Consider the following 27,170-nt stretch of genomic DNA (forward strand, 5'->3'; position numbering starts at 1 on the left):
GGGATTGGGTCCAGTGGACATGTAGTGGACGGAGATGATGAGAGGAGAGTTAAGACTTCGTCCACAGAATATTAAGAACTCCAATGAAATAAAGCATGCTACCTGGCACACCCCATAACTCAGCTATAAAAATCCAAGTAGTACATAATTTCCACAGGAAGCCACTGATAAATATTCCAAATTAGATCTTGTGTTCCATTACTACTTTTACTATAGCAGATATCCACAAATAAACATGTCTATTTAGATAAGAAAATGACCCTGAAAGCAAGCAAATATGTTTCCCAAAAAAGAAGAGAGCTGCTGCAGTCTACAGAAATAAATCTGGTCTCCCGAGGAAAGATCAAGGAGCACATCTGGAAGCAGTTTATGAAATGCAAAGAAGCATATTGTAGACATATTGAGTTACATGGCTAACAGTTTACTGCTCTCCTCATAAGTTTTTCAGCTTGAAAAATACAACCATAGCCTGTTAGTTTGTACAGTAAGAATATGCCTATATAGGTATACAGTAAATATGCTACAGATCTTAATAGCACAGAAGTAGGTGCTACAAGGAACAATAGGGATACATTCTCCTTAAATGTATGTTAAGAGCACACATTGAAGTGTCCACTTAGATGTGAAAATTCAGTTACATGTATAAACTGCAGAACTCTGACAACCTCTTTTCTCTTACATTGCTTGTGGATTTGTTTGGCAATATTTACCTGCCTGGTTTTTAGGTTTCTATGACCACCAATCTTTGAGTTTTAGATATTTCAGGCAACTTTAGGGAGTTCCTAGTGGTTATGTTCCATACTAAAATACAGAACTATATCTATATCTTTGTATCTGTCATATATATATATATATATATATATATATTTATATTTATATATTTATATATATCAGCCGTTCTCAACCTTCTTTTCTCTAACGAATTCTTAAAATTATATTTAGGTCTCCAGGGACCCCTGCTAAAACCAATTTATTGGAGGTCAGTGAGGGAAAAATGAGCCTTTACAGTTGTGGTTAGAATGCCACCCCTATAGGTAAGGTACATGGGTTATTTGGTAAAGTGTGTGCACCCTATAGCTTTATATGTAAAAACGCATCACAACAACCAGATTTCAGTTTCCTGGAGATAAGTAACCTAGAAGGTAATATCTATGAATTCCTTCAAATGAAACATTAGCTGATTTCTCATCTGAAAAGTATGTGTTTTGTTGAGAATAAAAACAACATACTATACGCAATATGTCAAACATTTAAAATCCAACACAAGACTGAGGCCTACATTTTTCAAAAGGTTAGTACTAGCAAAAGGGAACATCCCCAATATCTATTTATTACATGAGCTTCTTAAATTACTACAAATCACATCACATGATCTTATCAAGCTTCCACAAACACATTTTTATCACATTCAGGAAAAAATGTACTAAAACTGGAATGAAAGTTACTGGTATACCACATTGTCAATGGTTACTGACCCCAGTTTCAAGACCTCCAATTCTGCAATTATACCAAGCCATTTTTCTGGGGCAGACACACTTTACAAAGACTTATAGAATATATTTTAAGCAGCAATGTTCAAGTCAATAGCTGGCAGAATATTCTGAGACATGCCTTTGAATATAAACACACACCCACCAGAGGAACAGGGGTTGTGCTATATGGTATAGGTATCACATACAGAGATGACCGATGTCTCATTAACTACAAGTGACATCATTTCAGAGCTGACACATGGCAAAGAGTCTGCCTACGCAAGCACCAGGAAACAAATAACTACTATATTTTAGCCTAAAAAAATGTTCCAAATAGCAAAAGAACTTTCATTAAAAAGCAGTAGTAGGAGGCTCAGTATCAGTTTGAAAGGGAATACATTTATAATACAAACTTCCTCATGCCAATATCAGCAAGTTTACCTTTCATCTAAATTAAGTTTACACGCGACTAAAGGTGTATTTATGTAATCTAAAATCACTACACCAATGCAGACTTAAGTTTTGCTAACATCAAAGGTTCTCCATTCCTTCAGGCTGCCCTACTTTATCTTTTTACATTTTAATTAAATTTGTTATGGATAGGGCACAACACTACCAGTATAAACACCTTGATCTGGATGTGAACTCCCAAAATAGCAGGATAAATAAACCAAATGGGAGAGGGATCACACTGCTGGGAGTCCCTAAGGATGTATTTACACTGTTCCTTGTGCCTATTGCAATAATGGTATGCAGAGGAGAAAATGGGTCCACTGGGTGGGTGATCATTATGATATTTTTTCACCCAAGACAATAAAATGGTGGGTTTAATCTCAAATCCACATTATACAAGTATTAAATTAACTTTAAATACTAAACACTACTAAAAATAAAACGCAAAGTAGTGCACCCAAAGAATATATAATTGTTAAACTCTATAGAGAAAGGGTGGTGCCGAGCCTTGACTATATAAACAAATACAATCCAAACATATGAGAAGAAGGGAAGAAGAGAGTAAGGAAGGCTCTTTTTAGGAAGCAATGTAATACCTTAACTAATTTAGGATAGAAAATACACTTCAATAAATTCAAGATATCAATTAAAAGGGTCATCAATAACGTAGTTACTTGATTTCCATAAATAAAAACAAGTATTTAGTGGTTGTTTGTTGTTTATTTACTAAGCACTTGGTTTTATGTATGGGAATCATGTAACTACGTTATTGATGACCCTTATAATTGATATCTTGAATTTAATAAAGTCTATTTTCCATCCTTAATTAGTTAAGGTATTACATTGCTGCCTAAAAAGAGTCTTCTTTCCTCTCTTCTTCCTTTCGTCTCATACTAAACACTACTACCGTGTTTCCCCGAAAATAAGACCTACCCCGAAAGTAAGACCTAGCACTATTTTGTAAACCTGCCCTAATATAAGACCTACCCCGAAAATAAGACCTAGGAGAAAAAGAAAATAAAAGCATACATACCGGTAAATTAAAAAAGTACTCACCGAGACAGCTCCGGGTATCTGATCCTGCGTGTGTGTCTTTGATGCTGGCTGCAGGGCGTGTCTATTCCTGAGCCAAACTGAAAGTAAAAAGCCTGCACACGATTCTGAACAAGGAAGCAAGCTGCTGATCCCTGCACTAACGGAGATCCCTGCACTTAATTACCTTTCAACAATAAATGTGTACTGTAGTCTTCTTCATGGAAAAATAAGACATCCCCTGAAAATAAGACCTAGTGTGTTTTTGGGAGCCAAAAAAAATATAAGACAGTGTCTTATTTTCGGGGAAACACGGTACTAGATAAATGTACAAAAAAGTAAATGATGACAGGAAAAGGTCACTGGTTTAAAATAACACAAAGTTCAATGGACTGAAAACATGTGACTACATTTTCCACTAGAGAAAACCCCACATTCTTTTTAGCAAACCATCAGTTCATCATTCATCTCAATAGCTTTTTGTAGAAATAAACAAATCTGCTCTTAATCATTGTTTAAGATAAACAAGCATACTTTATTGAGGTCTATTTTTATATTCAAATGTTTTCATGGATCACAACATTAGACATGCTGGATTTCACACAATAAATACAATCTGGATTGTATAGCATCCATTCGTCATTTCAGTACAGAGCACACCAATGCCTTCTCATTAGTCACAGAAAACGCATGGAGTATTTTTAGGTATGCATGGCCAAAACTTTTAGATAGTCTAGCATAGAGTAAATGTTCAATCCATGCCAGGCTGATTAGGAGCTGATTTTAGACTTGCAGATAATTTTATTTTGGATTTGATTTGTTACATGCTCTTTTTCTGTACTGAAATTGCTGTAAGATTCAAACTGTGTGCATTGAGAGCTTTGAAAATTTTAATAGTCCATCTCATTTTCATGCTAATGGTCATCCAGCATCATTTAGCCCCTTTCCTCCTCAGTCTTTTAGTTCCTGGCTTTCTTTTTTTTTTTCCAGTTACTTGCACTACTGAGTCAGGGGTCTCGGGATCACCTGTGGACCCCGCTATTGCTTCCCCTTTAGAGAAAGTTATTTGCCTGCATTGTACAGAGAAAGCCAATAATAAAGGCCAAAAATAAAACAAGGTATGTAATAAAAAAAGAAAAGTTTCATTAATAAATTAGCAGATGATGAGAAACCAGAAAAGGCAAAAATGGCTACAGCTTCGGTATTGAAACAATTTATATTACACAAAATAGTTCTGTATTGCACCTCTGCTCCCTACCCTTTGTCATCACAGAGCTGTGCTTTGAGAATTGATAAGCAGATAGAGGGGAAAAATAGTTTGCCAACTCCCCTTGCCTTTTCAACACCCTTTTTTGCCCTTAAAAAAAAAAAAAAAAAAAAACTTACCTTACAAACTGTATAAGTCCGCTTTGGAATAAAGTCCAACTTGGTAAAAGTCTGGTTTGGACACAAAAAAGTTTGCTTGGTATACAACCTTTGTGCTAGAACTTGTCTGGGTCCAAAAAAGTCACAACACCACACGCTACCCTTATTTACCTCTCTCGAGACAAAGCCACGACTGGTCGCGAACGTCAGTTGCTACCATTCAGTGAATCACCTGCGCTATAACTTTCTGTGAATTACATAACATCTCCTCCTCCTCCCTTCTCAGCACCATCCTAGTAGGCACTCCACTCTTCTCAGCAAGGTAAAGAGAGGTTAAAGTTTCATTTATTTCATCTAATTGCTTTTGTATTTATGTTTTTTAGTATTAAGCAGTGTTTAAATTATTCTATTCAACCCCATAAATGTATATTATGCTAATAACAATAGGATTTTTTTTTCATGGGATCGGATTATTCATTTTCCTTATATTTCTTATGGGAAAAAATTGTTTGGTGTAAGTCTAAGGATCTGGAACAAATTAAGGACTTATACCAAGGTACCACTACCAAGGTACCACTGTACTTACCTTTTTGTTTCATCAACACTACAGTTATGTGAACGGCCACTTGCAATGAATGGGACAGTGAACAGAAAGAGAAAAGCCGTATCTGCTGCAATAAACTGCACAGCAATGTACATAGTGTGAAGGAGCCTTCTTTGTAGATCTTATGAACATATTTCAAAGACATTTCTATTTACAGCAATCATTCATCCCCCCCCCACCTGCTAACCTACTTTATATACATGAAAGTGAACATTTCACTAGTTGCAGCTAGAAATACATAAGGTTCTCATATCAGAAAGTAACATAAATTTTCTGATGCCAGATGAACAATCCTACAACTGCTAGGGGTCACACAACTACAGCTGTTCAACACACTTAAAAGCCACACTGTAGCTGAAATGAACCCTCTGTTCTTTTATATCTGCCACTCCATTATTACTTATTTTAGTTTTTTAAAACTGAAATGCTTTAACAGACTAATTTCACTTTTTTCTGACAGGTACAACTGTTCTCCTGAACAGGATGACCTAATCATGTAATATTGCTGCTTCCAGCACTACTGTGCTGTAAAACAGAATTATTATTTTTTTGTTTTGTTTGTTTTTATTTTTTTTTACTTTGGGTCAAACTCCAATAGGATAACTATATGAACAATAAGGAGCCTGGAGGTTTCTAATGTATGGTATGCCAGACTGCATTTCTACCTGCAACAACCAGTGTCTCCATGAATATAAAAAGATACCAAAACTTAAGGCTGTCAAGACAAAAATCAATATCTTGGTCTAGAATTTATCTCAGCCATTGATTGCTTGCATGAATGAATGAACAGTCACTGGGGAGATTTCCTGTTTAAATAGATTTCTTTCTTACACCTCTCTTTATATACAGCTTCATGGTTGTTACTTTATAATAAAACCTGCAAGGGCTATTATTGCCTCTGGGCAGTTTGTCATACCTCAGTGTATATGATTAGACAAGAGGGAGGGTAGACAGATTTCAATTGGTTCAATATGAAATTTCACACGAATTGGCTATAGCTGTTTTATTAATAACTAATAGTCTGCTGGCAGCAGTAATATTGTAGGTAATGTAATAATGTACAGCTCAGGACTTTTTTTCCCCTGTTAAGATCCACTGAACATCACTGTTAGTGCCAGTACATAATCCCCTAAAGTTAGAATGTATACAATAGTTAGATTTGATTAGGACAGATACACTAAAATGTGCCACAATGAAATGAAATATTTGCCAATAGGGAACAGCTGGTTTCTGACATATATTAAATAATATTGGATGTGTCCATGAAGAAAAAAGGATATTTTACTCAAGAACATCTGTAAGAACATCTCTTACCAAATACTATATTTACATCATTCTAGCTTCAGGTTTCTCTTTTTCTGCACAAAATTATTTTGTTACATTTCCAGTAAGAGAACACTTACTTGGTAAAGGCTCAAATAATGTAGAAATGGCTTTTATGTTGTAAATTGATAAGGTCATTGCAGAATCGTTCACAGGGGAAGCATTGTCAGGTTTGGCCCCCTTTTTTTTTTAAAGCTGCATGAAGTTAAAACCTCTTGAAACTAGAAATAAAAAAATGATCTAACTAGCAATATATCAAGTAATACACTACAGATCCATGTAGATACATTAGTTGACTATAACATGACCAAGGAATGTTTTCTTGGTGACATGTAAACCATAAACAAATATGGAGGTTGGAACAATGGATACGACAAATACAATAGACAGTCCTTGCTTCAGCTGTCCTTATACTAACAGAAAACCCAAATACTAATATATGCCAAGGACTAGACTTCCTTTTATACAGTAGTAACAAATTCTGCATTGCTTTCCTGGTTATAAATCTCATTTTCTGGAGGAAGTCACTATAGGAGATATAGGGAATGGTACAGGGAATGTACCAGTACTGATAACCAAACAGTGATAACATACAACTCTTGTACAGAGACCCTGCAATAAGATAGTTATCAACCATATAGAGAAATTCTACCACCAAGACCAATCTGTCAGACAATATACTGTGCAAACACAACAAATACATTGAGAAACTACAACCTAAAACACACACTTACACATGTGTATGTGTATGTGTATATATATACATACATATACCAAAAAAAAAATCTCAAACAAAATTGTGTTGTATCGCCAAAAATTGATATAGCAAATATTGTAAACAAACCACTGCAATAAACAGGATGCAATTATAGATTATTTCTGTTACCTAGACAGCATTCAGCATGTGTCTGTTTAGAATCCAGAACGCACAAATGGGAGACATTTTAAATTCTCCATAAGAGACCGAGATGGATGACTGTTCAATCATCAACTGTTGTCAGAGTTAGCCATTAAGTTATAGTCAGCATAAATGACCACATGTTCACTGGCTGTGAACACAAATTAAACCATAACTAGGTGTAAGATATTTAACTGCATAAACAATAGTGTGTCCTTAACGCACACCACAGTTAAAGACTAATGAAAACATTATTAAAACATTATGTATGATGTTTTCTTTTTAAAAATGCTCCTACAATGATAGTCCACTGGTTTAACGCACCTTCTTCTAATTGCAAGAATTGCAAACATTTATTGGTGTTCTGTAGCAGGCTCTGCCACGTGGAACTGGTATGGAAATAGGGAGGCACCACAGGTCAAGAAACTCATAGCAACCTTTGGAGGAACCCTGGTAGAGAAGGACTGGAATAGATTATCATCACAAACAAGTTTTCGCCTGATTTTAGATGTATTGGGCAAACAATCTGATATTCATGAGTACTAGGGACCTGCCGATATCACTATATGAGCAATTTATTGGGGAACGGAAGTCAGCCATGAAAGATTGCTATTGTGTAGATACATGGCCAGCACAAACATATCTACCCCTCCTTTGGCATAAACAAACCTGCAAAAACAGGCCATCTGAGCATTCATGTTTGTGAAAAGAATTTTCCTATATACCTGAGTGTTCTTTTATTTCCATTGCCAGTTTTAAAGTTCATCATAAGAAAACAAAGACACAGCAAACAAAAAAAGAGGAAGCAGCTGAATCAGAAAAACTCTTAAAATAATACCCAAATATGAACTATATAACTAAAGTTAAAAAAAAAATACATGTAGCCACGTAGCTTTAATGTGTTGCTGCAGACACTGAAAACCTGCTATCCTACCCTAATTAAAGTTGCAGACAAAGGTTTAATCTGCTCCCTGTGTGAGATTAAGACAAGTCATTCTGGGAAATCTTCAGGTAGCAGACAAGTCTTATTATTAATGAACAAAGAACCCACACTGATTTGCAGGAAAGGGTTAAACACAATGTAATGCAAAGCCAAAAAAATCAGGATTTTCTTCAGTTCTCACATGGTTTGATTTGATTTGAGTAAAGCGCTATTTCCCCCTTAGGACAGAAAGAAAAAAAACAGTATGGCAAAAGGAAGCTCTCTACAGGAAGCCATTCGGAAATGGAAAATTTAATGATTCTTAGTTGACAGCTGTTGTGCAAGACAAAAAAAACACACATACACACACTACAGAGCATACAGCAGATACATCTTTGTCATCAGATTAAACTGAATGTCAAGGTTAACCCATTCATTGTGATGACAAGCATGAGCAAACAGCAAAATTACAGAACGCCGGCCTAACACCATCCGATGTACGCTTGCAATGATAGTCCTGTACCTAAAAATCCAGAATTTCCAGTCCCCGCCAGCTAAAAGCAATCATGACTTCAACTTTATCTATTTTTACCATAAATACTTTGTTGGTGTGGACTAAAATATTCAGTCTGCGTGTCACAAGTATGACTTTTAACAGGTATCAAACACTACTTCTAAAAGCACAATGCAAGCACAAGTATTATATGGCCATTTATTACTTAACGTACAGAATATGTAAACCTGGAAACAGCAATATCCTAAATATCTTCTTTGTCATTTAAATAAACCCTTTTTTTTGTTAGAAGTTTTGTCTTCTATGTTTGAGAACTGTGGGATCACCAAGTAAAAACTGAATGGCTGGTATGCTTTAATAAAGCACATTTTTGTTTATTGGTTTAAACACACTGTGGCCTGTGGAAACAGCACATAAAGAAAACATTAACATCTATGACTAAAGGCCAGTGATATGGTGAAAAATATCAAGAAAGGAGCCAGGCATAATATTTATATATTTGGTACAGTAAAATTTCTGCAAAAAAAAACAAACTGCAATGGTACAGCCCACTTTCTTATTTTTTAAACCTTCAAGTGAGATCAACAAGCAGTGTTCTCCCCGGTCCCTTTTAGCTGGGTGTACCACCTAGAACTTTTCAGTAAGCACTGGCTCTTTTGGGTGGTTACATTAGAGGGCTAAAACATTGGTTATTGTGCGAGTATTGCATGAGTGTACAATTCTTTACACCTTGCCATACACTTTAAAAAAGACCTAGTCATACAGATATGCATTAATAATATTGGGGGCTGTGTTGATATGCATTTCTTTAAGCAGGTTTTGTAATTCTTTAAAATTCTAGGGAAATGCAAAAGCAGCGTGAAGCAGGCCAACTGCAGGTCAAGTTCACCTGTCAATGAAGTCTGAATAATCTAGGAACCGATTTAAATCTAATACTACTGACAGAAGCCCATGAACACAGGCCTTTAAAATGACCAATACGGCAAAAACAAAAAGTACATGAAGCAATTATTGATGGAGTATGGGGCAACATACATTACCTATCATTACATCCACTTTAAAAATCAGGAAACTGCCTACAACAGTAGATTTGCCACACTCTTGACTTATATACTTAATTTATATTAGGGGGTCTTTTTATAAAGCAGTGAATCAGACATTCACAGAAACATTCCCTGGTGAAGAACCGTTCACATAGAATTGTTTTCAATGTCAGTGATTGAATCTCGACCAGTGAATGTCAGATTCACTGCTTTATAAATAGAAATGAAAGAACTGCAGTAAAAAGCCTATATCCTCGCCTACATACAGTGAGGTCATTTGTTAAATCAGGAACAAAATTAGATTTAAATTATGCAATGTAGACAGATCTTCATCAAGATGAGACACTGAAGACGGACAAACAAATTTTATCAGTGATCAGTTTAGAGAGAAATGTATGACCAGAACTGTAAACTTGTCTCAGTATTTGTGTCATATGGCCTATAAGACTGCCTTCTGCTTGCGGGTGGAGGACTCAGTAAAGATGTTCTTCTCTGTATTTCATTACATTTGTGAATTTGAGAAGTCTGTCCTAAAATGATTCAACCATGTGAAGCCTTAAGTAAAAAGACGGCTTCCAATGACACCATCACAATCTAAATTCATAACATGTTTTCTAGCATATACAAGTACAAAACACATAACAAATAACTTCAGTATACAAGGTCAACTCAAGCACATAAAGCCCATGTGCTACATATTGAATTCTGCTTTCATTATAACACCAGTCAAGTAATACCTACATTTTAAAACTCTCAGGAGCAATTACAGATTACAGTATCTAATCTTTCAAAAGGCTATAACAATAATCATGCTGTTACCTTTCCAAAGATAAGTGGCTATTTAAGTAAATAGGTTTTATGGCGCCTTACTTTTATGATAAGGAGGCTCAGAATAGGGAAACTAAATCTACATTCCCATAGGCCACAAAGCACTTACATAGCTGAAAACCAATGTGAGCAAATAAAGTCATGCAGAGACAATTCTTCTTTTAATAGATGAATCCTAAGCCATTAGAACTAGGAAATGACAACCACGAACCGTTGAAAAACACAAAGACATTTAACTGTCATTTAAAATGTCATTTGACTAGATAAAGAAATTATCACAAGGTTTTACACCTGTTAATAACTGTTAATAAGTTGAATAAGTTTAACTGTTAATAAGTTGAATATGCTAATAATAAGCTTTTTCTGTTTCTATTTCTTTTTTTCCCCTGATCAATATGCTAATACTGGGTGCTGCACATAGCCCCTGAGAACATCTGCCTTATTTAGACCACCATGGCTAATGTCTGCATGTGATGCCAAGCCTTCATGAGTCGGAAATTCAATAATTGAAGAGAGGTGGGACTGGGACAGCAACCCTGGAGAAGGATGTGAAAGATGATGCTGGACCTCCATTGGCTAGGAAGTGAGCAAGATTCTTTGCAACTTGCTTTACCTGGTAATGCACACATAAATACCATTTGAAGGAGACATTAAATAATAGACAAGTGTCTTAAAGTTTATGTACACAAAAAGTTTTTGTTTGTTCTGAATAGAAAAGGGAAGGATTGGAAATTCACATTTTACTGCTGTCTATATCCCAGCTAAATAGGTTTAATGCACACCAATTATAATGAGGATCACTGTCATTAGGACAGCAAGCAATAGCAAAACCAATATTTTAAAGTTAAAGTCCAATTGGGTAAGTTCACCTCACGTGTTGCACCTACAGCACATACGACAGACAGAAAAACAAACTGGCAGTGGTTCCAGTTTATCACTACATTACTTTCCAATTTATCGCCCAAAACTTTCCAAAGACTGTCAAGCAAGTATTTATTAAAAAAAAAAAAAAAAAAAAAACAGCAATGGCACCTCTGATGCGTTGGGTATTATTACTACCAAAGCATACAAGTTCTGCATTACAGTATTGTTGCCAGTAGGATCACTATATGCTACCATAGTTTTATTTTTGATTCATAAGAGACATCTTTCCTAACCACTGAAAATGCAGAAAATGTCTGGTGATTCTGCCAGAAATGCAGAGTACGTGTCACTTACTGTGAGCCAAACTAAAAGCACAAGCAAGGTTATCTTTCTTCTCTAAACTCCTAATTCTTCCCACCAGACATGTAATAGAGATGAAAAGGCAAGAGTATTTCAAGCCCGGGGGAAAAATAGCTTCTTCCATGAATATAGTGGAAGAGTGAATGTAGTCACAGGAAATGTGTTATTCATAGAATAACGATCAAAAAATACACATGAGCAACCAGTGATGTAATGTAACACTTAAAATGTTTTCAGATTTGGATTTAAACTTAAAAACCCAACTGCATTCCTAGCAAGATCAGCAGGTATTTTCTGTACTGTTCTTAAAAATGTTATAGCCAGGAAAGAGGAAACACTAATGCAGCTACTGTATCTAGTAGTAAGTAGTCACATAGGGCTGCACTTGTTCTTGTAACATCAAAGACGTTTTACAGCCTTCCAAGTTTCTTCATCAGAACCAATAAGGAGGCTTGGAAGGCTGTGAAACGTCTTCAATATTAAACATATACTTCAATAATTCCAGCCATTTGTACTACTTACTAATAGAAATACAAAGACCTGGATACATAAGAACAGTCACAGACATAACGCAGTTACTATATCGAAGACCTAGTTAGATACAATATATTACATTCGTATTCTTGGGTTTGGATAACCTTTAACATGCTCAGTTTTAAATGTCAAAATTAATGCCATGTTTGCTTTAAATGAGTCTCTGAATGTATCATTCAATTGTTTGTAGACATGGCACTTGACAACTTTAAAATTGATTATATATTTATTACCCTGTTCATATGAAAGAGAGAATGAAAAGCAATGTCTTACACCCAGTATTCACTCAGCATGTAGTTGCACTCTGGAAATCCTTTTCCACTCTTCCACTGTGATCACCTCTCAGGTTCCACTTTCCTCGGTGTTCTCGTCTTGTATAAGGAGTGTTTAGCATCAATCAGTCACTATGTTTAATACCTTTCTGATAGAGGCAGCCATTGTTTGACTCTACACGCCATTTCCAGGACAGTGAAGTACCTGTTTAGCATCACCGAGAATGTGGTGGCCGGAAATACATCACCACTATTAACAAGCTTTTCACTCAAAAAAAAAAAAACGTAATTTTTAATCAAGTAAAATAGATTGCTATTACCCTTCCTTTGAAGACCTTCGATTTTTAGTAGCTCTGCATTAGAGCTTTTTTCTTTTAACCGATAAATTCCAAGACTGTGCACCAAGAGGCATTTTTTTAAAAGCAATGGAGCTGGAATTTAAAAAAACATTCACAACAGGGTTTCATGTGAATGCATTTTATAGAATGAGAGTAAAAAAGCTACAATCACTGCTTCATAAATGTTCCCGCAAAACTGCTGAATGGAAAAAATCTGGACTTGACATTTACAAATGCTAACATTTTGATGGTTTTAACCTTGCACTCTCTGTGCTTTTACAGTGTCACCTGGCATAAAAGAAGAATGCCTGTAAAGAAATGATTGCGTACAATACGGGAAGCAGTTTACCTTTCACATAAGATAAGCATTTCTAATCTGATTTCTCCTGCACAAGGGCCTATGAATGGAGAAGGGCACAAGCTTCATGCCCATGGATCCTTTTCTAAAAACTTGATTTGTAATAGTTTTAGGAACACACACATTTTGTTTCCAGTCTCCAAGTGCTTTGCCTCCTGGGGCATGCTGGGCCATTGAAAATACTTTGTATACATTTTCTGAAAACCAAAAACGTGCAGAACGCATAGATGGAAACTTTACAATGAAATACAATGGTACCTATTTTCCCTCTTTTCTTTTCATTTCTATGCATGCACTTGCATTCCAACATATTTCGTGAAAATAACTCTGGCCTGTCCAATAAAGGTGTCTTGTAGTATCTGGCACGTTAGAGTCATCAAACCTCTGCTAGAAGAGATTTATTAAATTAGATCACCCTTTTCTATTGCTCCACAGCTAAAATCGAAATAAACATGTGCTCTAATACAGGTAATTCTGGTGGTAAACAATGGTCAGCATGGGCACTGGTCTACAGCTTGGCACTGATGCACTTTGTATTCTGACACGGTCAGTATTTGGTTTTTAAGCAATATGTGATACAATGGATTCTCTTCAGGATTAGATTACCAGACTGATCCTTAGCCCACTAGAACAATGATAAGCCTTAAATTTCCACAACTTGGTCATCAGTTGCCCATCATTAGACCACTTTAGGAGGGTACTAATCATTACAGCAAAGCCCAGAATACCTGATGATTTAACCTGCTTACCCTAGCATCACATTCTAGCCCTTACCGAAGTCACATACATCATTACACTTGCCCATTTTTTTTTTTTTTGCTTCACGCATCAAATTTCATAACCTAACTGCACATTTGCTGCCTAATGTAATTTACCACAGGGCAGGTGGCGTGTGTGTAAATGGCCTTCATATAAAATAAACTGAATTTTGCCTATTTAAAATGTACACGATGACAAATATAAGTGATAAAGAGAAGTGTGTGGCTCGAGGAAAGGGGAGGTACACATGTAAAGGTTACAACAATGACTAATGTTTTATGTTCCCAAAAGCCACAGGAAATGCCATCTATGAATCACTTGTCAAACTGCAGACATTTTTCAGAGACAGAAATGTGTGGTAACACCAGAAAACAATCTGTCTGAACCAGAATGAAACATCCATTTGATACACACAAATATTTATTTTTAGAGAAGATTAGAAACTCACCTCAAACTTCTTCTAAGCCCTTCCGAGTACAGAGCACAGTTTCTACACAAGATGGTTGTTCTGTCCCAGGCTATTTATACCCACTTGCATCAGTTAATAACAAGCAGCCTGTCCGTAATACATCCCAGCATTATATATTTATAATCTGATAGTCCAGATCACTAACAAACGACACCAGTACTGTAGCCTGCCAGTCAGACCATCTTGCCAATTCACTGACCCAGTTGTGCAGTCATGAACTCCACAAGACCTCACATAGAGTTGGTTAAACTTTAAATGAAGATATCAAAAACCTTAAGCATTGTGCTCTCGGCAGGTCATGACTGGGGAATGGGTAGTTTGCTTGCAGACCAAACAAATATCTTGTGTCCAAAAACATTCCAAATAATTGCATGTGAATATATGTGGGGAAAAAAACCCTAAATGGCTGAGATGGTTTATCCTTTTATTTTCTTTGCTTAGTTTGACTAGAAAATAAATATATATAAAGAATTGTTTAGATTTCTTTTGTTGAGACAGCAGTAGACTAAAGGGTATTAATAAAGCAGTAAAGGTAACAGGTAACATTTATCAAACTTTCACTTCAGTATATTTAACCCCACACATGCCAGAAATAAGCATATTTGGAGAATGCCACATTTACTGCTTTTAAAACATACTTCTAGCTGTTTACAGAGCATAATAGCTCAAGCTGTTGGCTAACACAAAACCCTATGACATCACAGTAGCTCATTACCAGTTGGCTCGGTTTGACGTTTCAATCAGACAAAGCCAGCAAAGAAGGAAGTTGCTACTGCTGGGCTCTCTTTGTGGTTAAGCCATGGTGCAATGTGAGTTTCTTGTCAACTATTATGTTTGTATTTAAAACAAAGATCGTATACATTTTGTAAAAGCAGATACAAAAACATTAAAAAAAATGAAAGCCTGAAGACCTGTCTGAACCAATATACCTGGCAAGAATGGTGTCACTGGGATTTATCCCTACAACCTCCCATGTAACATGCCTACATGCCTATGTAAACAACTTTGGGAAAGCAGTGGCATGGTTTCTGCTACTAAATATCTAGAAATGCACTAAATGTAGTCCATTGGGATGACAATTTGTATAAATGATAAAAGCTTAAATTTAAATGTAATATTACCCCAAATTACTAAAAATCCTATCTAGAATTGTAGCTGACAAAAGCATCCTTCTGTATGGCTTATGCGGCCCCTTGTATATGTTTATCTTCACTGTCTATTATAAATAATAGCAACCTCCAATAATTCTATCTTTAAAGTGACTTACCGAAGTTTTCTCAGGTTCCACCTCTGAGACGATCGTCTCCATGTCAAATGCTTGTCTTAGAGCCGGCAATGAATTAGAAATCTAACATCCCAAGGCCTTGCGTATCCTGTAACAAGAAGATAGCATGTCAATGCCAGGGCCAGGCCAAAGAAGGAATAAGTGTATTTGCCAAGTCCAGATAACAGAAAAAAAATCTTCACTGGGTAAAAGCAACAAAAATTTATTAACAGCTATGGGATGAAATCTCTTTATTAGCAAAAGAGGTCATGTCGACTGCTTTACAGAACATCTGCTGCAATGAAATCCATTTGTAAAATACACAGCAATTTGGAAGGCAATCAATCCTGTCTGAGCAGTTACAAGTATTCGCTTTAAGGTGCTGGAAATGGTGGCTGTTTGTAGCACACAGGGTCTATTGGTTCCAAGGTACAGGCATCACTGTTACATAGAAAGCAGGCAACTCTCACAAAGTCTTTTCATAGCAGCAGTAACACACAGCAGCAACTGTGCCGCCTGCTATAAAAAGCAAGAACACAACAAAGTCATACTCCAATTTATAAGTCACAGATACAATTATTATTATTAAACAGGATTTATATAGCACCAACATATTGTGCAGTGCTGTACATTAAATACAATTACTAAGAATTAAACTGAACAGCCTTCGTGGAAGTGGCCTTTGCCAGAGTGAAGGTGTTTGTGTGTGTGTGTGTGTGTGTGTGTGTGTGTGTGTGTGTCTATACATACAAAACCTTGCCAGACAGACAATTACGGTAAGTACCTAAAGTATGGTTATACTCAAGTACTATCTATTCAATACTTTTTCGTTTTTTTTTTAATATAATGGTATGAAAATATAACATACTGTTACACTTTACTTTACAGTTGACATCAAAACATTTTATCTGAAAGCCAAAATAACTCATCACACTGATCTATCATACTGATCACTACTTTATGTTTATCAGTTAGCCTTCACCACCACAAACACCATTAATCCCCCATGTAACCTGTAGAAGTCTTCATTTTCAAACACCCTAATTGCTATTGTGGCAAGAGGGCAAAAAAAGGTGTGTGTGTGTGGGGGGGGGGGGGGGGGGGGGGGTGGGGGACAGTATTTATTCAGTGAATAAAATATCTGATTGCCAGTTTAGGGGAACTACATTACAGAAACCACCCACTGATTACCTTTATTAAAAAAAATATGGTAATATGAAAGTTTAGATCATAAAGGGGGGGGGGGGTTGTTTTTGTTTTTTATAAAAATGGTCTGTAGTATTATTAATAATAAAACCTTATTTATAAAGCACCAACATATTATGCATTACTGTACAATAAATAGGGGTTGCAAATGACAGACAGATGTATTGCCACAACAGAAGGAGAGGCCTGAAAAAGCTTACAATCATGTTCACAATACAAGGTATTTAAATTAAAGGCTATTTTCTTTAAGATGCCAGTGGTAGGTCTTTGAGTGTGTGCACATGCATGTATAATTGGCAGACAAAAATACAAATCCAACTGCAATGCTGCAGCTGTCTGCATAGATTTTATAGATTCCCCAATTCGATGGAGTGTCCTTATAAAGAACAACTGTCAGGCTTACCCCATATGTGATTAAAATAATTCTTGATGGGATCAGAAAAAAATGCATGTTCTTGGGGAGAACCATACTCTCCAAATTGATTACAGGAGTCTATCTCAACATATACGGTCAGCTTGACAAATTTTCTCTAGGGGCACAGCACGAAATGAGAGATCATCCAAAATATTTTCAGGGATTTGCAACATTTGCTACACGATTTGTATTTCTGTTCACTTAGTGCCAAGATTAACACTGCTCCGTCATGCAGCACAACTAGGGAGATGACACCAGTTTATTTTTTTACAATTGGGGTATACACTGCTGACTCGAACCAGCCCCCACCTATTGATTGAAGAATATGGAGCAACAGAAAACTTAGGTCATCCCTCTGCTCTCCTATTTCCTAGTGTTTCAAATTATAAAATTACTAAATTAGGCTAAACAGAAAAATAAGACTAAATATAAATGATAGAGCATGTTATTGCATGCAAATAAATGTAGAACAACCAAGAAGGAATTCCAAGGAAGCCAATAAATACAAAAGCTGAATTGTAAATCTGCCAAAGAATATCTAATTCTATGGATTAATTCTTAGTATTAAAGAAAGCCTCCCCAAGAAATTGAAGAACACATGTGTACTGTGTTACAATCTGACTGGTTCCTATGTTACCATAGGGAGCCAATCACCAAGCAATGAGCTGGCAGTAGCAGGCCAATAGAACGCAGAGGGAGACAGCTGATAGCAGATAAATATATGAGAAAACAGCATGGCTGACACAAAGTTTTCATGGACTGTTTTTTCTTCTAGCAGCTTAATTTTTTTTTTCTGCTGACTTTTCTTTTAACAGCATATTTGTTATCTGCCAATTTATTGAGTGTCTGTTATCAGTATAGTGAACTCAAGCTGTTATGTCTCCTGGCTTATCAGTCCTGACTGTGATGCTACACTTTGGTTAAAATTAAGAAAGTACTAGACAAATAGGAACACAGTAATAACAAACCTTCTAGGTGCCTGGTTCTCTTTAAATAGTGCATTATATTTATTAAGGGCACTACAAAGAAGTCTTGTCATATATACTTAGCTTTAAAGAATTCTCCAAAAATTCCTTCCTCCATGACACTTCTTGTTGGAGCTTATACAGGGTTGACAAATGTCAAATCCCAAAAAAAAAGTGACAGCGTTGGTGATGGGAAAGTAGCAATTACACTGTGAAAACTGCAGATACATATAACTCCAATACAGGAAGATTTTACTACTTGTCACCTTAAAGGAAACAATATACTAAATATGATTTCCGATAAACTGTACAGTTGACAATCAAAAATCAGGCCTTCGATAATCTGGTTCCTTCAGTTTTCCGGCATGAATTTCGGAGCAAATTTTCAATACAGGGACTGTAGTACACTGTTTGGCCACTTAAGTTTTGATGGCGCTGTTAGGTCTTGCTTGCTAAACTAAATACATGCTGAGATGTCCCTGCTGCCTGCTCCCTGGAACTGTGCCAGGTGTCCACGGGTGCTGCGAGAGGAAGGCTTGCATGGCCTGTGTGCGAAGGTAGGTATAACTTTCAAAAATTCCAGAATTTTTGAAAATCCGGCACTTCTCAGGTCCGGAGGTTGCTGGATTTTTGAATGTTAATTGTAATAGATTACTGTATGAAACAAACACTGGGTTCCTACAGCTTATGTAATTAAGATTCATCTGTTCTGGCTTTCAAAGTCAGGGTTATATATTCTGGTACATAACTAAGGGAAGTTATGTACCAGACCACATACCACATTAATAAAAATGATAGTACATAGGGTTGAATTCTGATCTCATCAGCAACAAAGAACATATTTTTTGTGATGTGTTTCCTTTTACAGCACCCTTACAAAAAATATTACTTATACCAAACATTTTCAACCAAGCTTCTGTGGAACCCCAGGGTTTCTCCAGAGTTTAGTAGGGGTTCCTCAAACTGTGGCCGATTCACCCATTGGATTATGCCTGCATAGTTTTTGAACCAATAACACTTGAAAGAGCCAGCAGCATGACTCTAATGACATTTTTAGTGGTTGATAAAGGTGTTATTGTTGTCACCACTATAAGAGGGGGATTCTTTCCACTGAACCCAATATATTGATTTTAGATGGGCTTCCAAGAGACCTGAAAATTCCTTCCAGGGATCCTCAGTGGTAGAAAGGTTGAGGAAAGCTGACTTCTACAATGGCAAGCTTTGCTTCTGTATGTGACTATTTACTTGATGTAAATAGTCAGATAAGACAACTCACATGTGTCAATCACAGGCATTGTTTTAATACTGAACATAAATAACTATAAAAAAGCATTAAATGTAAGTGAATGCATGTTTCTCAGCTTTACTCCATAATGACTTAATTAGACTTGTCAATCCTATTGACTGAACAATGCATTTGGGGTAGAGCCAATCACAGTTTATTACAGAGCAAGTAATCTTCATCTTTTTATTCTCGCTAAGTAAAGACATCAAGAGAAACACAGGTTGACTGAATTGTTCTGTTTCCTCATTACTTTCTGTATCCATGCGGTCAGTGAAAAAAAAAAAAAAACATATATATAGCTGGAACACTGTGCATTCTCAGTCAGGGTCATGCTGATCTTTTCATGACACAGTGAACTTGGCATCAATAATTAGGTTTTCATTCATTTACTATTGTATGTAAGCTGTAAACATTTATATAGAAACCTGTGATGAAACAAACACATAGGCTGCCACTGCTCACCGCCTTCTAAAAAGGTTAGCTACCTGGCTGTCATGTTCTTCCAAAGACCTTTAATTAATAATGGAACAAGTTCCAGGCAATCCCATTTAATGGCGTTCTTTCCTTACCAATGTTAGGCAAACCATAAATCTTTGGTGTGAAGAAATCACCAACTGGGCATCTCTGACAGCCAGAAGATGCCTGGGGTTGTTCGCCAAATGCCAACTAAAACCTCCTTTATGAAGATTAAAAAAATTAAGATTTTGGAATAAACATTTACCAAATGAACTCACCAATTTACACTTTAAAGATCTTATAAAGACAGCAATGAACAATGAAACATGTGCTGTACACGCAGTGCTGTTCAGTTCTATGGAGAAGGGAAGTGAGAGATCAAGTTGGAGGAATCTCCCTGCCTTCTATGCCATAGGAAGTGACAGCAGTGGTCCCCAGTCTGTTGTTTAGAGATCCACTCATTGAGGGACCAGAATTTTGTCTGAGATTATCACAAACATTTGTCTCAGGTAAGAGTTATCTAGTGTGTGTATGCAAAGAGTGCTTAAGAAAAATTCCTCTGACACCAAAACAAAAAAGAGTCATGACAGCAATACCAAAATGTTTTCACATAATAGACACTGTTCATTGGTAAATACATCAAATATAATTATTCTTGTGCACACCGTCCATACTTCCTCTTGGTATCAGCAACTGAAATTATGGTTGCTGCCATGCTGAATTTTTAGTAAATGCACAACTAATTTTTTTTACTACCATAACTATTCCTATGGGTGTACTCAGTGGCTCTCACATTTCGAGGAGGTTTTCATGGGCTTTACATGAAATAAAGGGAGTACTAACATATATTCTTCCTGAAATGGGGAGGATTAAAAAAAAAATCACAGACTGCAATGTAAAGCATGTGAAAACATGGCCAGTAACAACAACCCGCTGATGACGATGACAGGTAACCAAAGACAAAATGTGATGTGCTCAAATAATTTCTACATTGCTGGTTAAGACACTATTGCATATGATAATTAATTAATTGATTTGCCACTGCTTTTATCCAATACTGACAAGTGCAAAAGATTGGGCATAACAAAAGAAATTTACAATGGACAGAAGTGATTAAAGGGCCTGGATGTTGATGCATTCTCTCTAATTCTTTTAAAAAGAAAACAAAAATAAACAGTTGGACATATCATTAGGCCTATAAAGATAACACCTAAGCCAGTGTCCAGTCACACCTTTGAGAGAGAAAACATAATGTGATGAGTTAAAATGTAATGCAATACAAAGTGCATTTTAAGGCCATATTCATGATGGAGCCCTGTGGAATAAATAGAAAGGTGATTTAAATAATGCAGAAATAAAACACATTTATTGTGTTTTATTGCATTTTCTATACATTGCTTTATGGATTATAATGGGGACTATTTTTCAAGTGTGTTCAGCATGTTGTAATCATTTGTTCAGAATCCCACCAATTTATCAGTGTTTATTGAACAGTTCTGGTCTTATCTATTCAGCTGCGTCATATTAAAAACTAAACATATCCAAACAAATGGTGGAAGCAAATTCAACTGTCAAAAACATTAATGCAAATACATGGATATGCTCCAGGCACAAAATGATCTGCATGACAAATAAAAACCTATGACAAGGTGTCTTACACAAAACATATACTACGTACATATACTAATTTACCTAGTTACTTTGTTATTTAGGGTGAAAAAATTGCTATATACATTAAATCGCTGGTATTTTTTCATGCAATTAATATTGTTACAAATACTATCAATATATGGGCCAACAGCAAACATTCCACAGAAGTAGGGGACAGTTCTTCAGAAAAGCACATAAAAGCTTCCATTAAAAAAAAAAAAAAAGGTCACAAACAATATAACATTTGTTTATTGTGCATAGTGCTTTTACATACTAAATATATTAGATCTATTTTAAATTTTGGGTTCTACAAACTGGAACTTAAACTGGAAATCCAACTCCCTGTTTGGTTTAGGCTTTAGGAAGCAAGCTCCAGTCAAGATTTTCAAACATTGGCTTCCATACAGACTAACCTCCAGATAATGTTACTGCATTTACTCCCAAGCCGCGGTTAATGCTGCGGTGCAGTCATACCACCCCATCTGGCATTGTTTGCCAAGCCAAGTCACCTACTCCCATGCCAATACTTCCAATAAATGGCACAAACTGGTTTCATTAGCAATTGCTGTAATTAAGCAGTATTGTCTGCACATGTGATACAATGATTAAGTGAGCAATAAAATTGTCTGGTAGCAAAGGTGGATGTAACAAACTAGCCATTCATACTAAATTACAAAAACACCCAGTTCTAAATAGAGCATTGTTTCAGCAGTATGTTGGGAAACCAGTTAAGTGAGGATTCCAATATTAATTTACCAGGTTACAAAATCTACTACTGTTATGGCCATAAATATTTGGACAGAGACAACTTTTTTCTAATTTTAGTTCTGTACATTACCACAATTAATTTTAAATGAAACAACTCAGATGCAGTTGAACTGCAGACTTTCAGACTTTCAGCTTTAATTCAGTGGGTTGAACAAAAAGATTGCATAAAAATGTGAGGAACTAAAGCCTTTTTTTTAGCACAATCACTTCATTTCAGGGGCTCAAAAGTAATTGGACAGTTTTATAGAACTCAACATCTTGGCCCTCAAGGAAGTCCTCAACAGCTTTGATGACATCATCATCAGAGTCAATTTTATTCACTTTTTAAGGTGGTTGGTCCAACAATTCAAATCCGCATTCATGAATTGTGGCCATTGCAACAGCTGACTTGTGTGCTAGCGCATTGTCATAATGAAACAAAATGCCTTTTGTCAACTTTGTTTTAAAAAAAATATATAATAGATATACTTTTACTTTTTGGTCATATTTCATCTAAGGCTTAGTCTACATGGACTGTTTCCCCAGCGTTTAACCTGAGACTTTAAAGCCCTTGTTTGAAATTAACAAGCATTACAACAATAGGTTAATCTAAACAAGGCCATTTCCTTGAGGCACGTTCATGACATTTATCTTAAAAATTGCTTGCAACATTTAAAAAACTTGGGGTTAGCGCTGGAAAACGCCCCAAAACACGGGAAAACGAGGAAAACCGCTGGAAAAGCTTCCATTGATTTTAATGAGACGTTTTTGAGCACTTAATATGCAAATTAGTTTAAAACGCTGTAGAACACGATAAAACGCGGGAAACCGTGGCAAAGGCGTTTTCCAGCATTTGAAAGGCTAGCTGTAAAACGCTAATAAAAGTGCATAAAAACGCATATAAACACAATAGGAACGTTTACATTTGTTTTTAAAAAACATCCATGCAGACCCAGCCTAAGGCTTATAGTTTATTCATTTACAGAGATTTTACAAATATTTTTAATATTTATATGTTAGGCTCACTACTTGTCAAACAGCCCTTGTATTATTCCCATGCTATTATCTGAAATAATATCTTTGGTGCTGACTGTATTACATATTTCGGTAAATTCTGGAAAGTAAGAGTTTTATGACTTTTCATGAAACCATTAGTATAAAAGAAAGCCTACCTGTATTTGTAATCTACAGAGCTGAAATGTTACACAGCATTTAACAAAGCACATTGAGTAATTCATATAAAAAAAGGACCCACAGTACAAATTCTCTACCACGCCGATGCACAGCAATTAACACTCATACAGTCAATTAACCTGGAAGAATCCTGTGTGTTTCTTCATTATGGGTGGAAGCAACACATATATATTGAGAACACATAAGCTTCAGGCTGATTGTGTCCCAGCTGGGTTTCAAGCCAAGGACGCTGACTATCTGCCATTTAAACCTTACACATTTATAAACAGGCATTAGGCCTTGGACAAGTGGCAGTATGCACAATACCATTGCAAATGCATTTTGTCGTTATGCTATACCCAAGGCGATACACATTACTGCATTACAAAGTATTTATATAGCGCTGACATATTACACAGCACTGTACAAAGGCCATAGTCATATCATGTGTAAATGCAAATATAAAGTATATAGCACACCCAAATGTGATAAGCATGTAATTTAGATTTGTACCCTTAAGCTACGTACACACTTCCAATTATTATCGTCGGAAAACGAACGACGAACGTTCCTGCACGATATATATGAACGATCGTATAGCACCGATCCTGCACATAGAGGTAACGACACGATCGTTCGTAGATATTGTACACACAATAGATACGATCGTTTAAGCGATAGAGGAACTATGTGCACGACAGGAAAGTGAACGGACGTTCGTTCATCACGCATGCTCTGAACATGGACGATCAACGAACGACCGTACACACGAACGATGTTCAATGATCGTCGCCCAATCCGATCCGCCGGTCCGGTCGTTCGTTTCCAACAATTTTCCTCGTTCGTCGGCGTCGTTGGTTACTTTTTTACGAACGATTTTTTGCCCAATCGATCGTTCGTCGTTCAATTGGAACGATAAAAATTGGAAGTGTGTACGCACCTTAACTTTGTTAAGTTTTTTCTGATCTGGTCAGTTGCAGGTATGTATATGTGTGGAAGCTCCTCTCCCTTCCAGTCCAGCTGTTAGACAAGACGTGACAAGATATATACCAATAAAAACCTTAATTAGTATTTTTAGTATAACTATAAGAGTATTTTCTCTTAAAAAAAAAAAAAAAAGTTAAAAAAAAATAAATTCACATTTCAGATGTGTTTATTTAAACCCAAATGAAAGGGCCTTGAATGGCAAACAGCTTTTATAAAGGAACTGCAGTATACAGTTTAAATACACCTCAATGGGGCATGCTGCATCCAAAGTTATGCAACAATGCCCATGAACACTTTCCCTTAGACGATCAGATTGTGACGGAGGAGTCTTTGCATGGCTATGGCTAGTTACGGAAACCACAGAAAGGATTTTGTTTAGACACAAGGTCATCTTTAAACACATTTGATTTACAATTGCAAATAGAGGAAAGCTGTCTTTGTTAGTAGACTAATCCCAGGCGGAGCAATGAACAGACGTTGTATTAAAACCTCACTCCTATAAATTACTCCCATGTTACAGTACTGTGCTTCCCAGCATCTGGTGCCTGCCTAATGTATCATTGCAAGTATGGCATGAGCTCTCTACTGCTCTGGTGGCTTCAGGACACACTAAATCTACTGTACGTCCCATTTAAATTCACCAAAACATTGCATCCAAGTCACCGCTTATAGAAAAAAAAAAATTCAGGGTAGAAGTTCAAGAAAAAATTGAATCCCCCAGAAGCCAGGAAATCATTACCTGTGTGGAGACTGACCAACATCCACAAAAAGGTCTCATTTGCATATTCAATTTATGGAAAGGGCAAACAACAGAATCAAGACATTTCTGTGTCATGCAGATTCCCTGTAATTTATGAGGAATATATTAACATGTATACATGGCCAAAAGGCTGTCCTGGAAGCTTTTCAATTCTTCTCTATGCCAGTGATTTTCAACCACTCTGTCGCGGCACACTAGTGTGCCGTGAGAGATCTTCAAGTGTGCGGTGAAGAAACCATGCATCATTCTAGAATGTAACTAAATGGAATAGATATTTACTTTCCATACAAAATATACCTACTAAAATGTTACACAGTTTGCACAAAATTTGTTGCACTCTATTAGTTTAAATCTTAGCAGCTTTTTTATATATAGATGAGCACTTTTTTTACATTTTCAGGGGAAAACGTCATCTAATCTCACACCGGTACAGTGTGAGATCGAGTGATGCAAGGACCAGCAAGATGACAGAAGAAGAAAGCAGTCAGTGCAGGACCAAGTGAATCTTATTCGGGGGGGGTTCCTAGGGCTCTGCAGAAGTAAAGGTATCATTTAGAAAGTTTTGTTTTTAATAATCTTTTATATAATACTGATAGGCACCAGTGGATGGCTGTGTTACAAATTCATACACTTACACAGCACTATCTAGTGTCTAAAGTATAAACAGAGATTCTTTGTTTAACGGCATTTTCAGGTAAATGAAACATTTGGTTTGAACAGTTTATTTCCACAAATATATTAATATACATCTCTTCACAACATCAATATTCTTTCTATAAACTTAAAGAATCCAAATCTCCTCTCATTTTGCTTAGAGGGTATGGGGGTACAAGGTACCCCCATGCTCATCCCACAAATGTGTGGACAGATATCTGGGGGTCAATTGGTCAAATTATTATCAACTGGTCAAATGATTCTAATAGGCTGCACACACAAGGATTTATGTGCATGCACATGTAAAGGGCTTCCAAATGTAGATGTTAATCAGACTTTATGTAAAGACATTGCTGCACAGTGCAGAGGTAAATAATAATAAAAAGCAGAGTAATAGAAACATTTTGTCTATTATGTGCTGCTGTTCATTTTAGGTAATTTAGCCTATTTTGGGCTATACATTGACTATACAAGTGTGAATAATGCGGGTTTCAGCCAAACTAAGTATAGTTCCTCTCACTTTTTTGTTCAGAGGATAAAGGAGTACTAGCTAACTCTGTGCTCATATCTGACAGTGACAGATATCTGATGACCAATTTGTCAAAGGGAGCTTCCAGATTCTAATAGGTCACATACATTGACCCTCACAACATGGACCCAGCATTAAAATATCTTACTCCTAAAATCACACTTTTTTTTAAGACCCAATCAAAAAACTAATAATTTCAACATTAGGTTTCTCATAAGGTTTCATGTGCACATACCTGAAATGCCTTTCTTGTGTAGACAATGATCAATCCACGCAGGATCTATGTTTGGTCCTTTCTGGACACAGCAAAGTTAAAGCGTACCTAAACTCAATATTTTTTTTATTTTTCATTCATGCAATGTGCAGCAATCACTTTCTGTAACCAAACTTATACAGAACCCCACACCAGCAATGAGCACCAACCTGATAAGACTAATAATCTGATAAGAACATAAGCATCTGATAAGCATCTGAGTGGCCCCTAAGGCACGCTTGCCATAGGTTTGTCACCACTGGCCTAGGTGATCAAGACTTAATAGGAGTGCAGAGCCTCCTGGGATACCTACATCAAGCATCCTGAGAGGCCCTGGCTGCTTCTTCTGCACATACCAAAGATTCTGGGCATAAGCAGAAGGCGCATTTTACTCCTAGAGGAAAGAGATGTTAATCTC

General features: G+C 36.4%; 1 protein-coding gene across 3 annotated transcripts in view; it reads right to left on the reverse strand.

The window, feature by feature from the left end:
- Positions 1 to 27,170, reverse strand: part of OSBPL8 (oxysterol binding protein like 8) — a 141,484-nt gene that overhangs the window by 89,583 nt on the left and 24,731 nt on the right. For all 3 annotated transcript variants that reach the window (XM_072401391.1, XM_072401392.1, XM_072401390.1), the window contains one exon: positions 15,676 to 15,781. In XM_072401391.1, the coding sequence (XP_072257492.1) occupies positions 15,676 to 15,717 (42 nt within the window). In that variant the 5' untranslated portion in view covers positions 15,718 to 15,781. The remainder of the gene's footprint in view (positions 1 to 15,675; positions 15,782 to 27,170) is intronic.

Source organism: Pyxicephalus adspersus, chromosome 2, assembly GCF_032062135.1.
Source record: "Pyxicephalus adspersus chromosome 2, UCB_Pads_2.0, whole genome shotgun sequence".
NCBI classification, from domain to species: Eukaryota; Metazoa; Chordata; class Amphibia; order Anura; family Pyxicephalidae; genus Pyxicephalus; species Pyxicephalus adspersus.